The sequence below is a fragment of the Haliotis rufescens genome, unplaced genomic scaffold (assembly GCF_023055435.1).
Source record: "Haliotis rufescens isolate VD_foot unplaced genomic scaffold, xgHalRufe1.0.p SCAF_10, whole genome shotgun sequence".
Classification (NCBI taxonomy): Eukaryota; Metazoa; Mollusca; class Gastropoda; order Lepetellida; family Haliotidae; genus Haliotis; species Haliotis rufescens.
Genome location: NW_025963780.1, coordinates 32,750,898 through 32,777,379, shown reverse-complemented (window position 1 = coordinate 32,777,379; position 26,482 = coordinate 32,750,898). Strand labels below are relative to the sequence as shown.

Here is a 26,482-nt window from a genome sequence, read left to right as displayed (position 1 = left end):
TAGGAGTGATATTAGAATGGCAGGCATTTTCTTTTGCCCGGTTGTGTGTGTGTGTGTGTGTATATATATATATATATATATATATATCCTGGGAATATAATTTTTAACAGTTTGAGAATTGGTGTCGTTATTTTCTTTTACTGTTCTAATATATTTTATACTGTACAGCAGTAATGAATAGTTTCCTAGACAGAAAGCATGATCTATGAAACGGTTTCTGGTAGTTCGTAACTCTATTTGGACGACATCCACCTCGTGTCTGCAATCCGACTATCCCCTCTCCCTGTAAGTTACATCATGTCAAGAGGTCGTTGTGTGTCAAGGACGTAAGAAAATCAGCTGATGCCCGATGTTGAAGAACCGTGTTCACAGCTGACCGACTTGGTATTTTTCTGCACTGACAGAAACTGGATATACTGACACACAGTAAAGATATTTAAATAACCCCTGATCAAAGAGATGCCCTTCGTTAATCTCTGTGTGGAGTACCGTATATACCTGTGATAACGATACCGGTGGCGATGCTGATGCTGATGGTTGTGGTGATGATAATGATGGTGACGACGATGATGATGGTGATGGTGATGGTGATGATATGCTGATATCCTTGCATTTTACAGTGGTGATAAACATTATCTGTGATTGCAAACTTTAACATTTGAAAAATGAAAACACATATAGTTGATCATACATGTATGATCAAGGCCGCTGGCGTTGCCTAGTGGTAAAAGCGTTCGCTCCTCGTGCCAAAAGTCTAGGTTCGATTCTCTGCATATCCGAGGGAATTCCCCGCCGTTATATTGCTGGAATATTGAAAAGAGATTTCAAATCACAATAACATAACTGATATAAACAGAGGTGGTGGTGCTATAATCTCTACATTGTGCCCTTGTTCGTGAGCCATTGTTCTATTCAGCAAACAGCCCAAACCCGAAACTCCACAATATATCCGATTACACTGACCCATGCTGGCCCCAGCTGGATTCTCCCAAACGTCAGTTCTCCGTGCGATACTGACACCCTGTACGTCTCCCAGACCATAGAGAATAAATTTAAAAGGAATCCAGCTCAAGTCTAGAACGATTTGGCAAGCCCAGATTGCCTTAATTCTATCCATGGAAGTAAGCATTGATAAAACAATATAGTTCTTGGCTCCTTTAGATTATATTTTGTAGATAAATATGTTTAACTGCGAAAGTTTTACTGACACCTGTACTGTCCCTGTTGAAGCTATTTATAGCTCGAATAAGAATTTCGAATTATCGTCCATTGTTCGATGTCAATACATCGATGACAAGTGAGGATATCATATAGTAATCGTTGATGTCGCGCTACACTATAATAAACATTATAATCAAGTTGACTAGTCTGTACATAACTACAGTGAACATGTACCTGATCATGCCCTTCATAATATTAAATACTAATATTGAATGAGTGCTGAATTTAACTGGATCATTGGTGACATGTGATATTAATATTCCATCAATTTCTGTCCTGGTTGGTCTACAAAATAAAAATAAAAAAATAAAAAGGAGGACAGAACAATTCTTAATTTCAGGCTAGAGCTGTGGAAATCTAGACTTTCCCAATCATTGTAGCCTTGCGTTGGTCTAATGTTTTACTTTATTCTCTTGGGTCTACGTCACAGCTCATACCACACAATAACAAGACCAGTTTGCCCCCCGACGGAGCTCCTGGATTTTGGTAATATCATCTAACATTGCCAACTCTACTCAGTAAACAAGAACCTAATCAGTGAGGGGTCTTTTATCATCCCTATTTGACTGCTTATACAAATCTTATATCTCTCCTCACAGCTGGTTAATATACATTTTTGCTGCTGAATATTCGAAACAGAGTGATTGAGTTGGTACTACACATGTATACGGTTTTAAATGACTGCAGCGCTCCATTATGAAAACAAATTGTTTTAACGCCGCTCTCAGCAGTATTCCAGTGATGTATGACGGTGGTCTGTTGTGTTTGAAATAAATGCAAATTGAATCTGGAATCTTGAAAGTTGTAGCTTTTCCGCAAATCAGTATCACATGCAGTATACAGTATATCAACTGCAATATACTGTATACAACATGCAGTATACAGTGTGTCGCGAGCTACGCGCTGGGCTGGAGCACACATTTCCTGCCCCCCTCCCTTCGGCAAACACTTGATGGGGGGTGTAACGAGGTCACAGGACAGGCCTGCACTCGTCAGTTGTCTGATACGGTCAAGAGTAAGACGTTATGACGATCACTGCACTAGAGAAATGTGGATTGTTGATGAGGTACAACGTGTTTGGAACTGGGAGTTGAACACTAAGCACTTATAGAGAAGAGCTCACCATAAAACGTTATGGACTCGCGGACGGACTTGTGTTTTCAATTCAAGACGCACATGTATCAGGTTGAACTTCTACGACAGATATAACTTGGTTACCGCTCCCTCACTGTAACATTAACTGAACTTTACGCCTTTTATACATATTTGTGACGGGGCGACAATGCGACAACGAGACATATTTTGACATTGAAAAATGTCGCGTTACGGCATTGTCGCCCTTTTGTAAAATATAGAAAAAGATTATTCAAAGAGCGACAATGCGACAACGCGACAATGCGTCAAATGGACAAAATGTCGCGTTGTCGAATTGTCGCGCTTTGGTTAATTTTGACACGTTTTGCTTGTTTTTGTAAAGGCGTCAATGCGACAATACGACAACGCGACAATGTCTCTTCCCAGATTCCATAGTGATCCGTGCAAATAAAACTGAGTTATGAAATAGAAGTCTAACATGACAATTAAAAGATAAAGTGTAAAAATGCGCTGATGAGTTCATCTGCATGCCGAGTGTATACGCTGTGATTAACAATAATGTTCTGAGTCAATACATTTTGTCAAATGTATGACATGTATTACCTGTAGGAACATATTGTTTATACTCGTCCATGTTTTTGACGGACAATATAATTTACATGCTCGGTAATAGTGAGGAACTTCATCATTGTGTTTCCGTGCTTTGTTCAGGTGAACAATGTCCTTGCATGTGTTTGTGATGGGTGCCACCTGTGTGGCAGAATACGCTCACCTTTTCGCGAACACCCGTTGGATGGCCTGAACCACGGATTTCTATCCCACATCAGTCTGATACACCGTGATATAACTGAAATACTGTTCAAAGTGGTGTTTAATGCGATCACCGTAGTGTGTTACTGCAACTGTCCAAATTTTGTGAAGTGATGTTATGTAATATGTAAAATAAAGCATATTCAATTATCCAATTGATTTGATTAGAATATACTTGCGTCAGTGTATTTGATTAACGCCCAAAACCGTACTTGTTAAACACATATAATAACAGATCATATACACGCATGGTGACTTGACTTACTATTAGCTTCAATAGGCCATTCCGGAATAAAAAAGTTCCCCCAAAAGCGAGCAACATCTGTTTTAGTTTGTTTACAAGAAATATATTCCAAAAAATCTCCTCATTAGATGAGAAGGTCTGTTAAGAACTACCTCAGTATGTCAATCACAATGACAGAGCGTCGTAATACATTTACATCAAGTACAAGACGTCAAAATGGCCGACACGTTAAACGTGACGGGAGATATGTCCGAAGGTGTTAATTAACCTGTGGCGATTTCAAGCCTTTGTCATCACTGATCAATTGGCCGATCATTGAAAGGTGATTGTAAAGATGTGTCAAATAGATACTAAGGTAAATTCACAGATTGCTGTAGATTGTCACAACGATAGTTTTGATTTTGGGGTTGTTTTTTTCTCTAGGATAGGTTGTAGCGAGGGTATCCTTGAACGGGCATGCAACCAAACTCTATGACTTATCCCAGAGTATGCTAAGACGCTACACTCAAAATTAAAGGGTCTAAATGATGAGGAACCACGCTTCTGTGTGAATTCGTACCAGGGAAATCCCAGGGTTTTCCTCAAGCTGTTGAAGTAGTCAGTGTTTACGTAATTTCAAGAACACAGTCACGTGAAAAACAGCATGTGACCCACCTCTCGTCCTATGGAAAAGCTGTATATCGTGTAAACTTCACATTACAAAATTAGTTACTGTTATAACCAAACACAACCCTTTATCCGATGGATGTAACTGGGCATAGCGGAGGGATATGTTATCTCAATTAACTTGGTAACATAGTTTGGTTTGACTTCTTGGCGCGTGTCTGAATTCAATTAACATGTTACATATCCTAAAACTGACTAATCAGCAAATCTAGCTTCACTGCGCGCGACAGATACTAGAGCAAGGCATGCCAGAAATACGAAACCTAATGCTTCCGAAAGGAAGCCTTGGACATCACGTGCGTCGGGGGACCAGCGCCATCTGATTTGCCGTTAACAGTCGTACAAGGCGGAGCAAAAAGCATCGTTTTTACCGTCCATTTTACGCTTGAAAAACTCGACGCTTTTCCGGACACTTTCTAGACGCTAACAAATTAATCAATTTTAATAAATTTTTAGTCGTTTTTCCGTCCAATGACAATATACGGGAAAAAACGACGTTTTCGTGTTTGCAGTATAGTGGTGGTTTATTTCAGTAAATCAGGCCTGAGGCCCATTTTACAATATATATTCAAGCATTCAAACATGTTGCGCCACAAGTGCATGTAGTAATATCAATACTAATCAGGAGTATATACGGGAAAAAACGACGTTTTCGTGTTTGCAGTGATAAGCGCAATAATCTTGGACGCGACGTTATACCCCATTTCACCTCACCTCACCTCAAGGGGCGAGTAACAAAATAGTACATACCAAATGTAAAACGTCATTCATTGTGATGCATTCCTATAGTTGTCACCTAACATATAATATCCCAAACTAAGTTGCGTAATTTGGTGGGTTTTTATTTTATGTAGTTTATTAAAGTTCAAAGTAATGTTCAAGAGGAGGGACGTGTTGGTTCGTCCAACAACCTCGGGGCAAAATAACCCTTGAAGAATAATACATATTTCCAGGGATCGATTTATGTTTTCGTGGCATCAGCGACATGCAATTTCGCTTTTCCGCACAACGGGTTCTTAAGTATGTGTAATATTTGTTTATCGACTCGCACGTATTTGAACTAAAATTGTGATTCATTGTCACAGTTGATGCGATGCAGTAAATAGTGTTAATTTCCATCTGGAGAATACATCATGAATAAATAAGATGCCGGTCGTGGTTGGTTGATTGGAGCCTATGTTTGTCGTAAGGGGCGACTAACGGGATCGTGTGGTCCGGCTCGATGACTTGGTTGATGCATGTCATCGATCCCATTTGCGTGTATCGATACTCATGATGGCAATCAGTTGATTGTCTGGTCAAAATTCCCTGAAACCACAACCAAATCAGATCTCGTGGCGTAGGATATGACCACACACACACACACACACACACACACACACACACACGCGCGCGCGCGCGCGCGCGCCATGACACCACCGCCACCGAATTTGTCGAATTCACGTATACAATGTGGGGCAAAACGCTTATTTCAACACGTTGCCTTCCATCTCTCCGGTGAAGAAGAAACGTGATTCATCGCTAAACCACACTCGTCTCCAGTTTCTCAAATTCCAAGGCTGTAAGGTATGGCACCAACGCAAGTGTCGCTGTCGATGGACAGGGACGATAACTGGTCTTCTGGGTCGGATTCCAGCCTCGCGAAGATGGTTCCTGACAGTCTGGTCCGATATCCTCCTCAAAAAAGGGATGCGTCCTGCAATCCCCGAAGCTGTGGCATTGCGATGATGTAGGTGGAACAGTCGAATGTAGCGATCCTGTGCATGGGAGGACGGTCAGCAGTGGAATCGAACTGTGTGTATCAGTCCCAAAGGCGGCAAACGGTGCTGTGGTTGACGTTAAAGACGGTGTGAAACAGAAGACTGCGATTCCCCTCTTTGGATACGTCATATGGTGATGTTCCGATCGGCAGCTCTGAGTGTCGGCATTTTCGAAAGAAGAAAAATGTTGACAATTGAATGACAAATCATTGGCTTATGCTTGCCTTTTTATAGCCACTACTACGAGTTACGAATGCCATAACTTGCGCGTGCATTTTACTTTACTGTTTTCCTCCGTGACATTATTGAACAACCGTTTAAGACATTGCAAATCGACAATGGCTGCGTTTTGATGCACCGTTTGTCGAATATCAGGCCATGAACATAACGTATATCCAGTTCAGTGAACTGCAAAATACCTCTGCGTTTCGTTTTTTGAAGAGTGTATGCGTGACGGTGAACCTTTCATCACAAGGTTCGTCCTCACCTGTCCTAAGCAGATATTCGTAGGTAAAACGACCTTATCATGTCTTGACTGACAACCCAAGTAGGTTTGACCGTTTTTTGGTTTAATTTCGTAAACTTTATATTGATTCCTACCTGAGTGTCCCACCTTTTTGGTATTAGTTCCCGAGTAAAACTTTTGATACCCGGTTTGAAAGTGGATGTCCTCATTTTGTTGAAACTGGTAAGTTGTGTTTGTTTATTTATTGTATAACGCCGCACTCAGCAATATTCAAGCTAAATGACTGCGGTCTGTAGAATAGGTCTTCAGCAACCCATGCTTGCCGTAAAAGGTGACTATGCTTGTCGTAAAAGGCGACTAACGGGATCGGGTAGTCAGGATCGCTGACTTGGATGATGCATGTCATCGTTCCCAATTGCGTGGATGGATGCTCCAGACTCCATTATTTACAGACCGCCGTCATTTAGCTGGAATATTCCTGAGTGCGGCGTTAAAAAAACAAACCAACCAACCAATTGCGTGGATCGATGCGCATGATGTCAGTCACTGGATGGTCCAGACTCGATTATTTACAGACCGAGGTCATATAGCTGGTATATTGCTGAGTGTGGCGTTAAACAACAAACAGACAATTATATATATACATGAATCCCATGACTGATTTTATTACAGTAAACGGTGGTTGGTCCTCGTGGTCAGTAACATCAGCTGGCCCTTGTTCGTTGACTTGTGGAAGTGGTCAGCAAACTGTTGCCAGGGCCAGGACCTGCTCTAACCCAGCTCCGGGCCATGGTGGGGCTTCTTGTTCCGGAGCGTCAACGGACAGTCAGACACAGGCATGTAACACCGTGGCTTGTCCAGGTAGGACACATATGGTTAATCGCAAAGCATTCCGATGATTCCATAGTTTACTGTACATGTACATATTCTCCATGGTTAAGTTAATTGCTGTAAAATCAAGGTAATTTAGATGAAATATTTTTCTGTACATATATATGATATGGTCTTGTGGCTTGAACATTCCAGTCGTATAATGAAGGGTGCATGTTTTAAATGATGGTATATGACCATGGCTTTTTCCTGGTCAACTTAAAATAACAATGTTATAATTCATAGCCTGTTCAAATAATCATTACGACATCATTCTGTTCAACAGTTGTAGATTCACATTAAAACTGGTGGTATAACTATGTGTTAAGAGTTTTTTCGGTTGATGTTGACGCGAGCAAGACCTTGACAGAAGCTGAGATCTTTATGTAACGAGTACATGAGTTTTCCTGGACCGAGGAATTACTCATAGATCTATAGTTGTTTGTTTTCTTTTTGAAAAATCTGCTGTTTGCATGCAAATGAGCAATAACTCCAGTTTTCAGTTATTTGTCATACATTCGAAACCATTTCGTAACCGTCTCCAATGTCTATGAATTTGCCATGTGGGGAAAATTTTTCCCCTGTCATGCCTCATCCTTCGTCGGTACACAAACCTCCAAAGTGTTTCGCCCATACACCATCAAACTAGGTTTTCCTTGAAACAAATATATAAATGATTTCTCGAAAACCTTTACTCTTTAGTTGATGGCGCCTGGGCTTCATGGACTGTAGCGTCCACTGGAACATGCTCACTGACCTGCGGGGGAGGGCAGCAGTCACTTAGTCGGGTCAGGACATGTACCAACCCTCCCCCTGATAATGGCGGTTTAACCTGCCCAGGCTCGTCCTCAGATACTCAAAGTCAATCCTGCAACACCTCACCCTGTCCAGGTAAGATATGAAATTCCTTGTGCATAGTAAATAATTGTAGTAATCGTTTGAAAGGAACCTGCTCAACCCAATAATAGGTATAAGTAAGGAATAACGGGTACTGTCATTTTGGGCCATGTTCAGTGACATATGAGGGTCGAGTACAAGGGACAGGACATGTGCCAACACTGTCATAGAGCCCTGTGGCGCACTGTACACTCCCCGAGGCGTCCTCAAACACCACCACTGAGCGGTGTAACGTCACAGACTGCCCATGTAATGATCAAGCTATATCTAATTGTCTGAGTAACCCGTCATAAATTTTATGTTGCTTCATATATTTTGTGATTACTGTCCCTTTAAATAATGTTTGTGTGTTTGTTTAACGCCGCACTTAGCAATATTCCAGCTATATGTAAATAAACGAATCTCGACCAGACAATCCAGTGATTGACATCATGAGCATCGATCCACGCAATCAGGATACGATGACATGCATCGTCCAAGTCAGCGAGTCTGACCACCCGATCCCGTTAGTCGCCTCTTACAACAAGCATAGTCGCCTTTTACGGCAAGCATGGGTTGCTGAAGACCTATTCTACCCCGAATCTTAACGGGTCTTTTTTAGATGAAATACCTTTCTGTAAATATATGATGAAATATCTTTCTGTAAATATATGAACACGGGTTAAATGTAATATAGTCTTGTGGCAGAAACATTCTATTCGTAAAATGACAACCTTACTCTTTAGTTGATGGCGCCTGGGCTTCATGGACTGTAGCGTCCACTGGAACATGCTCACTGACCTGCGGGGGAGGGCAGCAGTCACTTAGTCGGGTCAGGACATGTACCAACCCTCCCCCTAATAAAGGCGGTTTAACCTGCCCAGACTCGTCCTCAGATACTCAAAGTCAACCCTGCAACACCTCACCCTGTCCAGGTAAGATATGAAATTCCTTGTGCATAGTAAATAATTGTAGTAATTGTTTGAAAGGAACCCGTTCAACCAAATAATAGGTATAAGTAAGTAATAACGGGTATTGTCATTTTGGACTGTGACAACAATTGGGCCATGTTCAGTGACATATGGGGGTCGAGTATAAGGGACAGGACATGTGCCAACCCTGTCATAGGGCTCCGAGGCGTCCACAAACACCACCAGTGAGCAGTGCAATGTCACAGGCTGCCCAGGTAAGGACCAAGCTATATCTCATTGTCTGAGTAACCCATCATAAATGTCATGTTGCTTCATATATTTTCTGACTACTGTCCCTTTAAGTAATTTTGGTGTGTTTGTTTAACGCCACACTTAGCAATATTCCAGCTATATGTAAATAAACGAATCTCGACCAGACAATCCAGTGATTGACATCATGAGCATCGATCCACGCATCAGGATACGGTGACATGCATCAACCATGTCAGCGAGCCTGACAACCAGCTGATCCCGTTAGTAGCCTCTTACAACAAGCATAGTCGCCTTTTACGGCAAGCATGGGTTGCTGAAGACCTATTCTTCCCCGAATCTTCACAGGTCTTTTTAGATGAAATACCTTTCTGTAAATATATGATGAAATATCTTTCTGTAAATATATGAACACGGGTTAAATGTAATACAGTCTTGTGGCAGAAACATTCTATTCGTCTAATGAAGGGTGCATTTTTGAAATGACACTTTATGACAATGTATTTTTTCTGGCCAACTGGTGTAATAGCCTGTTCAAATAATCATTACGACATCATTCTGTTCAACAGTTGTAGATTCACTTAAAAACTGGTAGTATAACTGTGTGTGAAGAGTGTTTTCGGTTGATGTTAACACGAGCAAGACCTTGACCAAAGCTGAGATCTTTATGAAACGAGTACAGGAAGTTATCCTGGACCTAGGAATTACTCATAGATATATGGGTTGGTTTTTCCTTTTTGAAAAATCTGCCGTTTGCACGCAATTGAGCCAAAACTGAGTGTATATTAGCTTTAAGCTCGAAAGTTTACTACATTTAATATTCCAGTTTTCAGTCATTTGTCATCACATCGAAACCGTTTCGTAATCGTCTCCAATGTTTATGAATTAGTCAGGTGGGTAAAAATATTCCACTCACATGCCTCGTTCTTCGTCGTTGACAGGTACAACGTGTCTGTACACAAACCTGCAAAGTGTTTCGCCCATACACCATCAAACTAGTTTTTCCTTGAAACAAATAAACGAATGATTTCTTAAAAAACCTTTACTCTTTAGTTGCTGGCGCCTGGGCTTCATGGACTGTAGCGTCCACTGGAACATGCTCACTGACCTGCGGGGGAGGGCAGCAGTCACTAAGTCGGGTCAGGACATGTACCAACCCTCCCCCTGACAATGGCGGTTCAACCTGCCCAGGCTCGTCCTCAGACACTCAAAGTCAATCCTGCAACACCTCACCCTGTCCAGGTAAGATATGAAATTCCATGTGCATAGTAAATAATTGTAGTAATCGTTTGAAAGGAACCTGCTCAACCCAATAATAGGTATAAGTAAGTAATAACGAGTATTGTCATTTTGGGCCATGTTCAGTGACATATGAGGGTCGAGTACAAGGGACAGGACATGTGCCAACACTGTCATAGAGCCCTGTGGCGCACTGTGCACTCCCCGAGGCGTCCTCAAACACCACCACTGAGCAGTGCAACGTCACAGACTGCCCATGTAATGACCAAGCTATATCTCATTGTCTGAGTAACCCGTCATAAATGTCATGTTGCTTCATATATTTTCTGACTTCTGTCCCTTTAAGAAATGTTTGTTTGTTTGTTTAACGCCGCACTGAGCAATATTCCAGCTATATGTAAATAAACGAATCTCGACCAGACAATCCAGTGATAGACATCATGAGCATCGATCCACGCAAGCAGGATACGATGACATGCATCATCCAAGTCAGCGAGTCTGACCACCCGATCCCATTAGTCGCCTCTTACAACAAGCATAGTCGCCTTTTACGGCAAGCATGGGTTGCTGAAGACCTATTCTTCCCCGAATCTTAACAGTTCTTTTTTAGATGAAATACCTTTCTGTAAATATATGATGAAATATCTTTCTGTAAATATATGAACACGGGTTAAATGTAATATAGTCTTGCGGCAGAAACATTCTATTCGTAAAATGACAACCTTACTCTTTAGTTGATGGCGCCTGGGCTTCATGGACTGTAGCGTCCACTGGAACATGCTCACTGACCTGCGGGGGAGGGCAGCAGTCACTTAGTCGGGTCAGGACATGTACCAACCCTCCCCCTAATAAAGGCGGTTTAACCTGCCAAGGCTCGTCCTCAGATACTCAAAGTCAACCCTGCAACACCTCACCCTGTCCAGGTAAGATATGAAATTCCTTGTGCATAGTAAATAATTGTAGTAATTGTTTGAAAGGAACCCGTTCAACCAAATAATAGGTATAAGTAAGTAATAACGGGTATTGTCATTTTGGACTGTGACAACAATTGGGCCATGTTCAGTGACATATGGGGGTCGAGTATAAGGGACAGGACATGTGCCAACCCTGTCATAGGGCTCCGAGGCGTCCACAAACACCACCAGTGAGCAGTGCAATGTCACAGGCTGCCCAGGTAAGGACCAAGCTATATCCCATTGTCTGAGTAACCCATCATAAATGTCATGTTGCTTCATATATTTTCTGACTACTGTCCCTTTAAGTAATTTTGGTGTGTTTGTTTAACGCCACACTTAGCAATATTCCAGCTATATGTAAATAAACGAATCTCGACCAGACAATCCAGTGATTGACATCATGAGCATCGATCCACGCATCAGGATACGGTGACATGCATCAACCATGTCAGCGAGCCTGACGACCAGCTGATCCCGTTAGTAGCCTCTAACAACAAGCATAGTCGCCTTTTACGGCAAGCATGGGTTGCTGAAGACCTATTCTTCCCCGAATCTTCACAGGTCTTTTTAGATGAAATACCTTTCTGTAAATATATGATGAAATATCTTTCTGTAAATATATGAACACGGGTTAAATGTAATACAGTCTTGTGGCAGAAACATTCTATTCGTCTAATGAAGGGTGCATTTTTGAAATGACACTTTATGACAATGTATTTTTTCTGGCCAACTGGTGTAATAGCCTGTTCAAATAATCGTTACGACATCATTCTGTTCAACAGTTGTAGATTCACTTAAAAACTGGTAGTATAACTATGTGTGAAGAGTTTTTTCGGTTGATGTTAACGCGAGCAAGACCTTGACCAAAGCTGAGATCTTTATAAAACGAGTACATGAAGTTATCCTGGACCTAGGAGTTACTCATAGATATATGGGTTGGTTTTTCTTTTTGAAAAATCTGCCGTTTGCACGCAATTGAGCAATAACTGAGTGTATTGGCTTTAAGCTCGAAAATTTACTACATTTACTATTTCAGTTTTCAGTCATTTGTCATCCAATCGAAACCGTTTCGTAACCTTCTCCAATGTCTGTGAATTTGTCAGGTGGGTAAAATATTCCCCTGACATGCCTCGTGCTTCGTCGTTGACAGGTACACCGTGTTTGTAAACAAACCTGCAAAGTGTTTCCCCCATACACCATCAAACTAGGTTTTCCTTGAAACAAATAAACAAATGATTTCTCGACAACCTTAACTCTTTAGTTGATGGCGCCTGGGCTTCATGGACTGTAGCGTCCACTGGAACATGCTCACTGACCTGCGGGGGAGGGCAGCAGACACTTAGTCGGGTCAGGACATGTACCAACCCTCCCCCTGACAATGGCGGTTCAACCTGCCCAGGCTCGTCCTCAGATACTCAAAGTCAACCCTGCAACACCTCACCCTGTCCAGGTAAGATATGAAATTCCTTGTCCATAGTAAATAATTGTAGTAATTGTTTGAAAGGAACCCGTTCAACCAAATAATAGGTATAAGTAAGTAATAACGGGTATTGTCATTTTGGACTGTGACAACAATTGGGCCATGTTCAGTGACATATGGGGGTCGAGTATAAGGGACAGGACATGTGCCAACCCTGTCATGGGGCTCCGAGGCGTCCACAAACACCACCAGTGAGCAGTGCAATGTCACAGGCTGCCCAGGTAAGGACCAAGCTATATCTCATTGTCTGAGTAACCCATCATAAATGTCATGTTGCTTCATATATTTTCTGACTACTGTCCCTTTCAAGTAATGATGGTGTGTTTGTTTAACGCCACACTTAGCAATATTCCAGCTATATGTAAATAAACGAATCTCGACCAGACAATCCAGTGATTGACATCATGAGCATCGATCCACGTATCAGGATACGATGACATGCATCAACCATGTCAGCGAGCCTGACAACCAGATCCCGTTAGTCGCCTCTTACAACAAGCATAGTCGCCTTTAACGGCAAGCATGGGTTGCTGAACACCTATTCTTCCCCGAATCTTCACAGGTCTTTTTAGATGAAATACCTTTCTGTAAATATATGATGAAATATCTTTCTGTAAATATATGAACACGGGTTAAATGTAATACAGTCTTGTGGCAGAAACATTCTATTCGTCTAATGAAGGGTGCATTTTTGAAATGACACTTTATGACAATGTATTTTTTCTGGCCAACTGGTGTAATAGCCTGTTCAAATAATCATTACGACATCATTCTGTTCAACAGTTGTAGATTCACTTAAAAACTGGTAGTATAACTGTGTGTGAAGAGTGTTTTCGGTTGATGTTAACACGAGCAAGACCTTGACCAAAGCTGAGATCTTTATGAAACGAGTACAGGAAGTTATCCTGGACCTAGGAATTACTCATAGATATATGGGTTGGTTTTTCCTTTTTGAAAAATCTGCCGTTTGCACGCAATTGAGCCAAAACTGAGTGTATATTAGCTTTAAGCTCGAAAGTTTACTACATTTAATATTCCAGTTTTCAGTCATTTGTCATCACATCGAAACCGTTTCGTAATCGTCTCCAATGTTTATGAATTAGTCAGGTGGGTAAAAATATTCCACTCACATGCCTCGTTCTTCGTCGTTGACAGGTACAACGTGTCTGTACACAAACCTGCAAAGTGTTTCGCCCATACACCATCAAACTAGTTTTTCCTTGAAACAAATAAACGAATGATTTCTTAAAAAACCTTTACTCTTTAGTTGCTGGCGCCTGGGCTTCATGGACTGTAGCGTCCACTGGAACATGCTCACTGACCTGCGGGGGAGGGCAGCAGTCACTAAGTCGGGTCAGGACATGTACCAACCCTCCCCCTGACAATGGCGGTTCAACCTGCCCAGGCTCGTCCTCAGACACTCAAAGTCAATCCTGCAACACCTCACCCTGTCCAGGTAAGATATGAAATTCCATGTGCATAGTAAATAATTGTAGTAATCGTTTGAAAGGAACCTGCTCAATCCAATAATAGGTATAAGTAAGTAATAACGAGTATTGTCATTTTGGGCCATGTTCAGTGACATATGAGGGTCGAGTACAAGGGACAGGACATGTGCCAACACTGTCATAGAGCCCTGTGGCGCACTGTGCACTCCCCGAGGCGTCCTCAAACACCACCACTGAGCAGTGCAACGTCACAGACTGCCCATGTAATGACCAAGCTATATCTCATTGTCTGAGTAACCCGTCATAAATGTCATGTTGCTTCATATATTTTCTGACTTCTGTCCCTTTAAGAAATGTTTGTTTGTTTGTTTAACGCCGCACTGAGCAATATTCCAGCTATATGTAAATAAACGAATCTCGACCAGACAATCCAGTGATAGACATCATGAGCATCGATCCACGCAAGCAGGATACGATGACATGCATCATCCAAGTCAGCGAGTCTGACCACCCGATCCCATTAGTCGCCTCTTACAACAAGCATAGTCGCCTTTTACGGCAAGCATGGGTTGCTGAAGACCTATTCTTCCCCGAATCTTAACAGTTCTTTTTTAGATGAAATACCTTTCTGTAAATATATGATGAAATATCTTTCTGTAAATATATGAACACGGGTTAAATGTAATATAGTCTTGCGGCAGAAACATTCTATTCGTAAAATGACAACCTTACTCTTTAGTTGATGGCACCTGGGCTTCATGGACTGTAGCGTCCACTGGAACATGCTCACTGACCTGCGGGGGAGGGCAGCAGTCACTTAGTCGGGTCAGGACATGTACCAACCCTCCCCCTAATAAAGGCGGTTTAACCTGCCAAGGCTCGTCCTCAGATACTCAAAGTCAACCCTGCAACACCTCACCCTGTCCAGGTAAGATATGAAATTCCTTGTGCATAGTAAATAATTGTAGTAATTGTTTGAAAGGAACCCGTTCAACCAAATAATAGGTATAAGTAAGTAATAACGGGTATTGTCATTTTGGACTGTGACAACAATTGGGCCATGTTCAGTGACATATGGGGGTCGAGTATAAGGGACAGGACATGTGCCAACCCTGTCATAGGGCTCCGAGGCGTCCACAAACACCACAAGTGAGCAGTGCAATGTCACAGGCTGCCCAGGTAAGGACCAAGCTATATCTCATTGTCTGAGTAACCCATCATAAATGTCATGTTGCTTCATATATTTTCTGACTACTGTCCCTTTAAGTAATTTTGGTGTGTTTGTTTAACGCCACACTTAGCAATATTCCAGCTATATGTAAATAAACGAATCTCGACCAGACAATCCAGTGATTGACATCATGAGCATCGATCCACGCATCAGGATACGGTGACATGCATCAACCATGTCAGCGAGCCTGACGACCAGCTGATCCCGTTAGTAGCCTCTTACAACAAGCATAGTCGCCTTTTACGGCAAGCATGGGTTGCTGAAGACCTATTCTTCCCCGAATCTTCACAGGTCTTTTTAGATGAAATACCTTTCTGTAAATATATGATGAAATATCTTTCTGTAAATATATGAACACGGGTTAAATGTAATACAGTCTTGTGGCAGAAACATTCTATTCGTCTAATGAAGGGTGCATTTTTGAAATGACACTTTATGACAATGTATTTTTTTTGGCCAACTGGTGTAATAGCCTGTTCAAATAATCGTTACGACATCATTCTGTTCAACAGTTGTAGATTCACTTAAAAACTGGTAGTATAACTATGTGTGAAGAGTTTTTTCGGTTGATGTTAACGCGAGCAAGACCTTGACCAAAGCTGAGATCTTTATAAAACGAGTACATGAAGTTATCCTGGACCTAGGAATTACTCATAGATATATGGGTTGGTTTTTCTTTTTGAAAAATCTGCCGTTTGCACGCAATTGAGCAATAACTGAGTGTATTGGCTTTAAGCTCGAAAATTTACTACATTTACTATTTCAGTTTTCAGTCATTTGTCATCCAATCGAAACCGTTTCGTAACCTTCTCCAATGTCTGTGAATTTGTCAGGTGGGTAAAATATTCCCCTGACATGCCTCGTGCTTCGTCGTTGACAGGTACACCGTGTTTGTAAACAAACCTGCAAAGTGTTTCCCCCATACACCATCAAACTAGGTTTTCCTTGAAACAAATAAACAAATGATTTCTCGACAACCTTAACTCTTTAGTTGATGGCGCCTGGGCTTCATGGACTGTAGCGTCCACTGGAACATGCTCACTGACCTGCGGGGGAGGGCAGCAGACACTTAGTCGGGTCAGGACATGTACCAACCCTCCCCCTGACAATGGCGGTTCAACCTGCCCAGGCTCGTCCTCAGATACTCAAAGTCAACCCTGCAACACCTCACCCTGTCCAGGTAAGATATGAAATTCCTTGTCCATAGTAAATAATTGTAGTAATTGTTTGAAAGGAACCCGTTCAACCAAATAATAGGTATAAGTAAGTAATAACGGGTATTGTCATTTTGGACTGTGACAACAATTGGGCCATGTTCAGTGACATATGGGGGTCGAGTATAAGGGACAGGACATGTGCCAACCCTGTCATGGGGCTCCGAGGCGTCCACAAACACCACCAGTGAGCAGTGCAATGTCACAGGCTGCCCAGGTAAGGACCAAGCTATATCTCATTGTCTGAGTAACCCATCATAAATGTCATGTTGCTTCATATATTTTCTGACTACTGTCCCTTTCAAGTAATGATGGTGTGTTTGTTTAACGCCACACTTAGCAATATTCCAGCTATATGTAAATAAACGAATCTCGACCAGACAATCCAGTGATTGACATCATGAGCATCGATCCACGTATCAGGATACGATGACATGCATCAACCATGTCAGCGAGCCTGACAACCAGATCCCGTTAGTCGCCTCTTACAACAAGCATAGTCGCCTTTAACGGCAAGCATGGGTTGCTGAACACCTATTCTTCCCCGAATCTTCACAGGTCTTTTTAGATGAAATACCTTTCTGTAAATATATGATGAAATATCTTTCTGTAAATATATGAACACGGGTTAAATGTAATACAGTCTTGTGGCAGAAACATTCTATTCGTCTAATGAAGGGTGCATTTTTGAAATGACACTTTATGACAATGTATTTTTTCTGGCCAACTGGTGTAATAGCCTGTTCAAATAATCATTACGACATCATTCTGTTCAACAGTTGTAGATTCACTTAAAAACTGGTAGTATAACTATGTGTGAAGAGTGTTTTCGGTTGATGTTAACGGGAGCAAGACCTTGACCAAAGCTGAGATCTTTATGAAACGAGTACATGAAGTTATCCTGGACCTAGGAATTACTCATAGATATATTGGTTGGTTTTTCCTTTTTGGAAAATCTGCCGTTTGCACGCAATTGAGCAATAACTGAGTGTTTATTAGCTTTAAGCTCGAAAGTTTACTACATTTAATATTCCAGTTTTCAGTCATTTGTCATCCAATCGAAACCGTTTCGTAATCGTCTCCAATGTCTATGAAATTGTCAGGGGGGTAAAAATATTCCCCTGACATGCCTCGTTCTTCGTCGTTGACAGGTACAACGTGTTTGTACACAAACCTGCAAAGTGTTTCGCACAAACACCATCAAACTAGTTTTTCCTTGAAACAAATAAACAAATGATTTCTTAAAAAACCTTTACTCTCTAGTTGCTGGCGCCTGGGCTTCATGGACTGTAGCGTCCACTGGAACATGCTCACTGACCTGCGGGGGAGGGCAGCAGTCACTTAGTCGGGTCAGGACATGTACCAACCCTCCCCCTGACAATGGTGGTTCAACCTGCCCAGGCTCGTCCTCAGATACTCAAAGTCAATCCTGCAACACCTCACCCTGTCCAGGTAAGATATGAAATTCCTTGTGCATAGTAAATAATTGTAGTAATCGTTTGAAAGGAACCTGCTCAACCCAATAATAGGTATAAGTAAGTAATAACGAGTATTGTCATTTTGGGCCATGTTCAGTGACATATGAGGGTCGAATACAAGGGACAGGACATGTGCCAACACTGTCATAGAGCCCTGTGGCGCACTGTACACTCCCCGAGGCGTCCTCAAACACCACCACTGAGCGGTTTAACGTCACAGACTGCCCATGGAATGACCAAGCTATATCTTATTGTCTGAGTAACCCGTCATAAATTTTATGTTGCTTCATATAATTTGTGACTACTGTCCCTTTTAGTAATGTTGGTGTGTTTGATTAACGCTGCACTCAGCAATATTCCAGCTATATGTAAATAAACGAATCTCGACCAGACAATCAAGTGATTAACATCATGAGCATCGATCCACGCAATCAGGATACGATGACATGCATCAACCAAGTCAGCGAGCCTGACAACCAGATCCCGTTAGTCGCCTCTTACAACAAGCATGGGTTGCTGAAGACCTATTCTTCCACGAATCTTCACAAGTCTTTTTAGATGAAATACCTTTCTGTAAATATATGATGAAATATTGTTCTGTAAACATATGAACACGGGTTAAATGTAATATAGTCTTGTGGCAGAAACATTCTATTCGTAAAATGAAGGTTGCATTTTTCAAATGACACTTTATGACAATGTATTTTTTCTGGCCAACTGTTGAAATAGCCTGTTCAAGTAATCATTACGACATCATTCTGTTCAACAGTTGTAGATTCACTTAAAAACTGGTAGTATAACTATGTGTGAAGAGTGTTTTCGGTTGATGTTAACGCGAGCAAGACCTTGACCAAAGCTGAGATCTATATGAAACGAGTACAGGAAGTTATCCTGGACCTAGGAATTGCTCATAGATATATGGGTTGGTTTTTCCTTTTTGAAAAATCTGCCGTTTGCACGCAATTGAGCCAAAACTGAGTGTATATTAGCTTTAAGCTCGAAAGTTTACTACATTTAATATTCCAGTTTTCAGTCATTTGTCATCCAATCGAAACCGTTTCGTAATCGTCTCCAATGTCTATGAGTTAGTCAGGTGGGTAAAAATATTCCCCTGACATGCCTCGTTCTTCGTCGTTGACAGGTACAACGTGTCTGTACACAAACCTGCAAAGTGTTTCGCCCATACACAATCAAACTAGTTTTTCCTTGAAACAAATAAACGAATGATTTCTTAAAAAACCTTTACTCTTTAGTTGCTGGCGCCTGGGCTTCATGGACTGTAGCGTCCACTGGAACATGCTCACTGACCTGCGGGGGAGGGCAGCAGTCACTAAGTCGGGTCAGGACATGTACCAACCCTCCCCCTGACAATGGCGGTTCAACCTGCCCAGGCTCGTCCTCAGATACTCAAAGTCAATCCTGCAACACCTCACCCTGTCCAGGTAAGATATGAAATTCCATGTGCATAGTAAATAATTGTAGTAATCGTTTGAAAGGAACCTGCTCAACCCAATAATAGGTATAAGTAAGTAATAACGAGTATTGCCATTTTGGGCCATGTACAGTGACATATGAGGGTCGAGTACAAGGGACAGGACATGTGCCAACACTGTCATAGAGCCCTGTGGCGCACTGTGCACTCCCCGAGGCGTCCTCAAACACCACCACTGAGCGGTGTAACGTCACAGACTGCCCCTGTAATGACCAAGCTATATCTCATTGTCTGAGTAACCCGTCATAAATTTTATGTTGCTTCATATATTTTGTGACTACTGTCCCTTTAAGTAATGTTTGTGTGTTTGTTTAACGCCGCACTTAGCAATATTCCAGCTATATGTAAATAAACGAATCTCGACCAGACAATCCAGTGATTGACATCATGAGCATCGATCCACGCAATCAGGATACGATGACATGCATCAACCAAGTCAGCGAGTCTGACCACCCGATCCCGTTAGTCGCCTCTTACAACAAGCATAGTCGCCTTTTACGGCAAGCATGGGTTGCTGAAGACCTAATCTTCCCCGAATCTTAACAGGTCTTTTTTAGATGAAATACCTTTCTGTAAATATATGATGAAATATCTTTCTGTAAATATATGAACACGGGTTAAATGTAAGATAGTCTTGTGGCAGAAACATTCTATTCATCTAATGAAGGGTGCATTTTTTAAATGACACTTTATGACAATGTATTTTTTCTGGCCAACTGGTGAAATAGCCTGTTCAAATAATCATTACGACATCATTTTGTTTAACAGTTGTAGATTCACATCAAAACTGGTAGTATAACTATAGGTGAAGAGTGTTTTCGGTTGATGTTAACGCGAGCAAGACCTTGACCAAAGCTGAGATCTTTATGAAACGAGTACATTAAGTTATCCTGGACCTAGGAATTACTCATAGATATATTGGTTTATATATATATACATTTAATATTCCAGTTTTCAGTCATTTGTCATTCAATCGAAACCGTTTCGTAACCGTCTCCAATGTCTATGAATTTGTCAGGTGGGTAAAATATTCCCCTGACATGCCTCGTGCTTCGTCGTTGAAAGGTACAACGTGTTTGTAAACAAACCTGCAAAGTGTTTCGCCCATACACCATCAAACTAGGTTTTCCTTGAAACAAATAAACAAATGATTTCTCGAAAACCTTTACTCTTTAGTTGCTGGCGCCTGGGCTTCATGGACTGTAGCGTCCACTGGAACATGCTCACTGACCTGCGGGGGAGGGCAGCAGACACTTAGTCGGGTCAGGACATGTACCAACCCTCCCCCTGATAATGGCGGTTCAACCTGCCCAGGCTCGTCCTCAGATACTCAAAGTCAATCCTGCAACACCTCACCCTGTCCAGGTAAGATATGGAATCCCTTTGGTATTGTAAATAGTTGTAGTAATCGTTTGAATGGAACCCGCTCAACTCAATAACATTTATACGTAAGTAATAACGGGTATTGTCTTTTTGGACTGTGACAACAATTGGGTCATGTTCAGTGACATATGGGGGTCCGAGTATAAGGGACAGGGCATGTGCCAACCCTGTCCTTGAGCCCTGTGGTGCACTCTGCTCCGCGCCACCACTGAGCAGTGCAACGTCGCAGGCTACCCAGGTAAGGACCAAGCTATATCTCATTGCCTTTTTATCTGTATGAATAACACGTCATAAATGTCATATTGTTTCTTATTACCCACGTGGTGAAGATACAGGTGGTAAGATACTAAATCCGTACGTCACACGTGTGTCGTACAAGGTTGACCTTGTTTTATTCGTTTTGATTGGATAACCGTGACCTTTGTCACATCGGGACTACTTTTTTCATTCATAAAAATGAGACGTCATTCATTTTGCATCCACAAAGCAGAACACACTCCGGCGTAGTGGTAGGGTAGGAGAGTGAAGGCAGAACTGAAGAAATTAATGAGAACGAAAGATATTTACAAACACTTTATTGAACCAAACACAATAGTCACACGCGTCAAATTCGGTTTGCATTATATATAAGTTTTGGATAGAGCTTCTACAGACATTATATAATCGAGCTATATCCTTTTACAATGTACAACTACCGATCAATAGAGCGAGGGTCCCCATGAGCGTGACGCACCCGACCACTTTCGCAACTTTCAATTTGATTTAGGATAAGCGTGGTGAAATGAAGTCTGTTTAAACTATCTGGACAAATATTTAGACCTACTTGGGATGATCCGTTTGTGCCATCAGTGTCCCCTTCGAAGCACTGTTTCGGGAGGTGTTGTTCATGAATGAAAGTACACGACTGCACGACCAGATCACTAAAAGTGAACAGTTCTGATACAAATCATTCGAAATCTCCGTGGAAGTGTGACTGACTTCTGATTTTGTGCTCCCAAACATCCAAAATGTGAACAATAACACTCCCTATCTCTAGCGCAAAACGCTGTGAGTAGGCCTAGATCACGGTTGTCTTTTCTTATTCCGGTGGTGACCTTGCCCTTCGATCGTTCGAAGCTGACATGCAAGCAGACTTGAGTTTGTTGATTTTCACGTCTTCAGTATAGGGTGGTACAGTTAACATGAATGTCTTTGGCGAACACTCTGCATTCCCTCTTCCAAAATGGTACGAACATGATATAAATTCAGCTGATAGATCAAGGAAACCGAACCATTTTGATTGCACAGACAGGACACCGGCAATGACCGACTGTTAGTCCGATATTCAAAGCGCGGCGCTAATGTGACTTTTCAAATTTTCATATCGGTGTCCATCGTACAAACAACATGACGCTTGAATTACCATAAGTTGATGAATTTCTTCCAAAAGGATCTTGAGCGTCGGTGCTGTTATGTTTGCAAACAACTGCAGGGGCATGTTGTTAATGCGTATGCATAGAAATGTCAACAATGCCCATATTTGGGCATATATCAAAATTCATGCCCAACCAGATTTTGCAACCGGTTTCAGTTTGGTCGGTCAACGAACGAAAGTTGTTATGTATTTACACTCAAATATATATTTAACGTGGGTAATAAATAAAATACCACACTCATTCTCGTTAGATACCATTTTTACGAAACTCGTGAACTTTCTATGGTCTAACGAGAATGAGTGTAGTATTATCCATATACATTTTGTGACCACTTTCCCTTTAAGTAATGTTTGTTTGTTTGTTTGTTGTTAACCGCCACAGTCAGCAATAGTCCAGCTATATGAAGGCAGTCTGTAAATCTCGACCAGACAATCCAGTGATTGACATCATGAGCATCGATCCACCCAACTGGGATATGATGACATGCATCAACCAAGTCAGCGAGCCTGACAACCCGATCCCGTTAGTCGCCTCTTACGACAAGCATTATGTCAGGTTTACATATACACATGTACATACGGGTGAATATGATTATTCATTCAGCGGAAAAGATACCCGTAAAGGAATTGCCAATTACATAATCCCCGTGGGGACAAAGGGTTGACAAGAATGTGTCCTCAGCACCCCATTGCTGGTCGTAATGGACGACTGAGATGGGCAACGCATTCCCCGTTGGTTCCGTCCCTGTCTCGGCGGAGGACGGGAGTCTGGTAGTTGAGGTCACTGCCAGTTCCTGGAACTGTGTTCCTTTGCCCAACACACTATTTTGAACCCTTACTTCGCCTAGACGGGTTGAAGGATTGGCCCGGTCCTATCAATCGGCTGATCATGCCAAGTCCTGTGCGTAATATTGTATATGCACACGTGTGTTGAATTATAATGTATATTGTATTCTTGGTCATGTACAACTTGTATGAATTCACAATTGTGGATGGAATAAATTGCCTCGAGTCTTGTGCCAGAAGGTGGTGACTCATGGGACAATCTGGTGATGTTGACCTCTGTATTCTCCACGTTCTTGTCATGGGCTGAACCAGCATGGCTATTCAAGTCATATTTGGTGGGGAATATCATCCCTGTATCCCTGGTGTTCGCATCCTGGAAATCAGATGCACTACAACACTGTCCTTGTTGACACTCGATGGTGGGTGGGGAGAAGGTATGCAGGAGCACTTTCTTTCACAATGTCAATCCAACAATCTGGTTCAGTTCGCAACGACAGAAAAAAAGACGTCTTAAATAATGGTTCTGAAAACAAATAAAATTTATGGGCTCAATTTCTGATGATCGAGACTGCTGACAAACAAACTTTAAAATTGAATCCATTTTCTATTTCAAAAGCTATTGATAGACATTGGAGAAGGAAGTGAAAAATGTAATACGTCTCCGTTGTGGCTCCATTCTAGTTGAGTGTGTGAAAAAGCAGCAATCTCTTAATCTCTTGATTAGTCAGTTTGGCAATGTTGAGGTTGATGTTTCAGGACATAAGACTCTAAACTCCAGTGGAGGCATTGTTCGTGACAGAGCTCGACGCCTTTCCGACATGTCCGAACATGAAATTGTTACATAGTTGTAAGATCAAGCAATGACAGCTGTCAAACGTTTTTTCCTCTCCCATGAACACCTTTTTCTTCACATTTGATCGAACAACTATTTCTTGTTTAATTAAAGCTGGTTGTGTGAACATTGGAGTGGAGGTGTATGTCCCTATCCACTCTGATGTGGCCCTGGTTCCAAATCATGTGATCCACCCCAGGTTTGCCAGCGTTGTCGTGGTAAACATGATAGCAACGAATGTAGGGAAGATGTTAAGTGTGCCAACTGTAAAGGCCAACATGAAGCCTCATCAAAGTCCTGCCCTGGATGGAAAACTGAATCCCAGATATTGAGACCGAAACATCAAAGCAGTATTTCGTATCTGAAAGCCAAAAACCAAGTAGCTAACCAGTTACCAGCAACTATTACTTATTGTGCTGCAGTGTCTCGTTCTGTTTCCACTTCATCAATCGAATGTCAGACTGAGTTGTCATGGGTTAAACATGATCAACAAGTTGAATCAAGATGTCAGCCAGCCCAACAAATCAGATTGTCAGTCCAAAACATAATCTTCAGAGTCACAGACTGATTCACAATCTTTACCCGTTATTGGAAAACCAAAAATCTAACTAACCAGACAACATCTTAGAAGACCCATTCCTTCAGAGGTGCCTGTCCATAACTCCTTAGGACCTTTGGACATGTAGGTAAAATCCGTCTTTACAGGCCAGTGCTTGGACTTCATCTTCACGCTCGCGAGTCAGCCGCCATGACTCAAACACCTAATATGATGCAATGGAAGTTTTAATGGGATACAATTGCTAGTGCAGGACTTTAACCTATCAGCATTGTGTCTCAAAGAGACATATCTTAAGCACAACGATGTATTTAATTTAAGGCAATACAATTGCTATCATTCGTTTTCACCTCCAGGTGATAAAGCTACTGGATTTCTATATATTGAACAAATATGGCATCATCCACAGCACTGTTCTGCTTAATACAAATCATCAAGCTGTCAGTCTTGCATTACACATTGCCCTTACTTTGTGCTCCTTGTATATTCCTCCTTCAAATACTCTTCAGCAGTCTTATCTTTAGAATCTCTATGATCAGTTACCAAATTCCTGTATCATCATGGGCGATTTAATGGGCCTAACCCTCTATGGGGAAGTCCAAATTCAAACAGAAAGGGAAAAGTACTTGAAGACCTTATTTCTGACAATTATCTCGGCATATTTAATAACGATTCAAACACTTATTTACATCCTGCTACTGGAATATATTCAGCGCTTGATCTGTCAATCACATATTCAAATTTTTACAACGAATTTGAATGGTTAGTTCATGATGACCTCTACACGGGCCTAGTCGTCCAAGGCGCCGCGATTCGCTGTGCAGAGTTGCATCCCTAGGGCACGCCAGAAACCTATGATTGTGGGTTCGAATCCCGGTTCTCCCCAATTATGTTTCTAGGTTTGTCAGCACCGTACCCGTGCTCGTGGGTTTCACAGAAGTGGTAAACGTCTAAGACCTGTATCACTTCCGGCTTTCCTCCCACATTAAGCTGACACGCAGTGATATAACTGGAATACTGTTAAAAGCGGCGTTAAACCCAACTCACTCACTCACTCTTTGGGAATGACCACTTCCCTACTATTCTTAAATCTGTTAACCCTACTGACCTTCCACCAACAACACAGTGGAATTTTACAAAGGCTGATTTGTCATTATATGAATTATTATCTACTGAAAAATTAACACCTGACATTTTTAGACATGTTCAAGATCCGATATACTTTTTTTCGGACAACCGAATGATATTGGTAATGAAACACTTCAAAAGTCCTCTGCTAATCCACAAATTCGTACACCATGGTTTCACAATGAATGCAAACAGCCACAAAAATATAGGAAGAAAGCAGAAAAATATTTCCGTTGACATCCTACAGTCCATAATTTAGATAAGGTTAAAATTACAAATGCCAGGGCATGACGTGCTTTTAAACAAAATAAGCACCGATATCAGTGGTTTGGAATATGATACAAAAAATTAAAGGCAAAGCTTCACAATCATCTGTTCACCATCTTAATGGAGATTTCACGTTATAAACTGATAAAACTGATATTGCCAATAAGCTTGGAGAAACGTTAGCAAAACACTTTTCAACGTCCATTTATGTCACAGAGTTTACAAAAATTTAAAAAGAGAAGGAAAAGATAAAAGTAAATTTTACTTCTGATAATGGTGAAGACTATAATGAAGTCTTTTCATTACATGTGCTGCATAGTGTCCTTGGGGAAGCTCATGACACAGCAACGGGAGCTGATAACATACACTCCCAGCTTTTTGAAACATTT

At 41.6% G+C, this 26,482-nt stretch overlaps 1 protein-coding gene across 1 annotated transcript in view; it reads left to right on the top strand.

The window, feature by feature from the left end:
- Positions 1 to 26,482, top strand: part of LOC124131087 (coadhesin-like) — a 44,072-nt gene that overhangs the window by 5,373 nt on the left and 12,217 nt on the right. Inside the window, exons 2-12 of the mRNA XM_048389614.1 lie at positions 6,935 to 7,123; positions 7,835 to 8,023; positions 8,755 to 8,943; positions 10,243 to 10,431; positions 11,163 to 11,351; positions 12,646 to 12,834; positions 14,132 to 14,320; positions 16,535 to 16,723; positions 18,021 to 18,209; positions 19,489 to 19,677; positions 20,904 to 21,092. Of these exons, the coding sequence (XP_048245571.1) occupies positions 6,935 to 7,123; positions 7,835 to 8,023; positions 8,755 to 8,943; positions 10,243 to 10,431; positions 11,163 to 11,351; positions 12,646 to 12,834; positions 14,132 to 14,320; positions 16,535 to 16,723; positions 18,021 to 18,209; positions 19,489 to 19,677; positions 20,904 to 21,092 (2,079 nt within the window). The remainder of the gene's footprint in view (positions 1 to 6,934; positions 7,124 to 7,834; positions 8,024 to 8,754; positions 8,944 to 10,242; positions 10,432 to 11,162; positions 11,352 to 12,645; positions 12,835 to 14,131; positions 14,321 to 16,534; positions 16,724 to 18,020; positions 18,210 to 19,488; positions 19,678 to 20,903; positions 21,093 to 26,482) is intronic.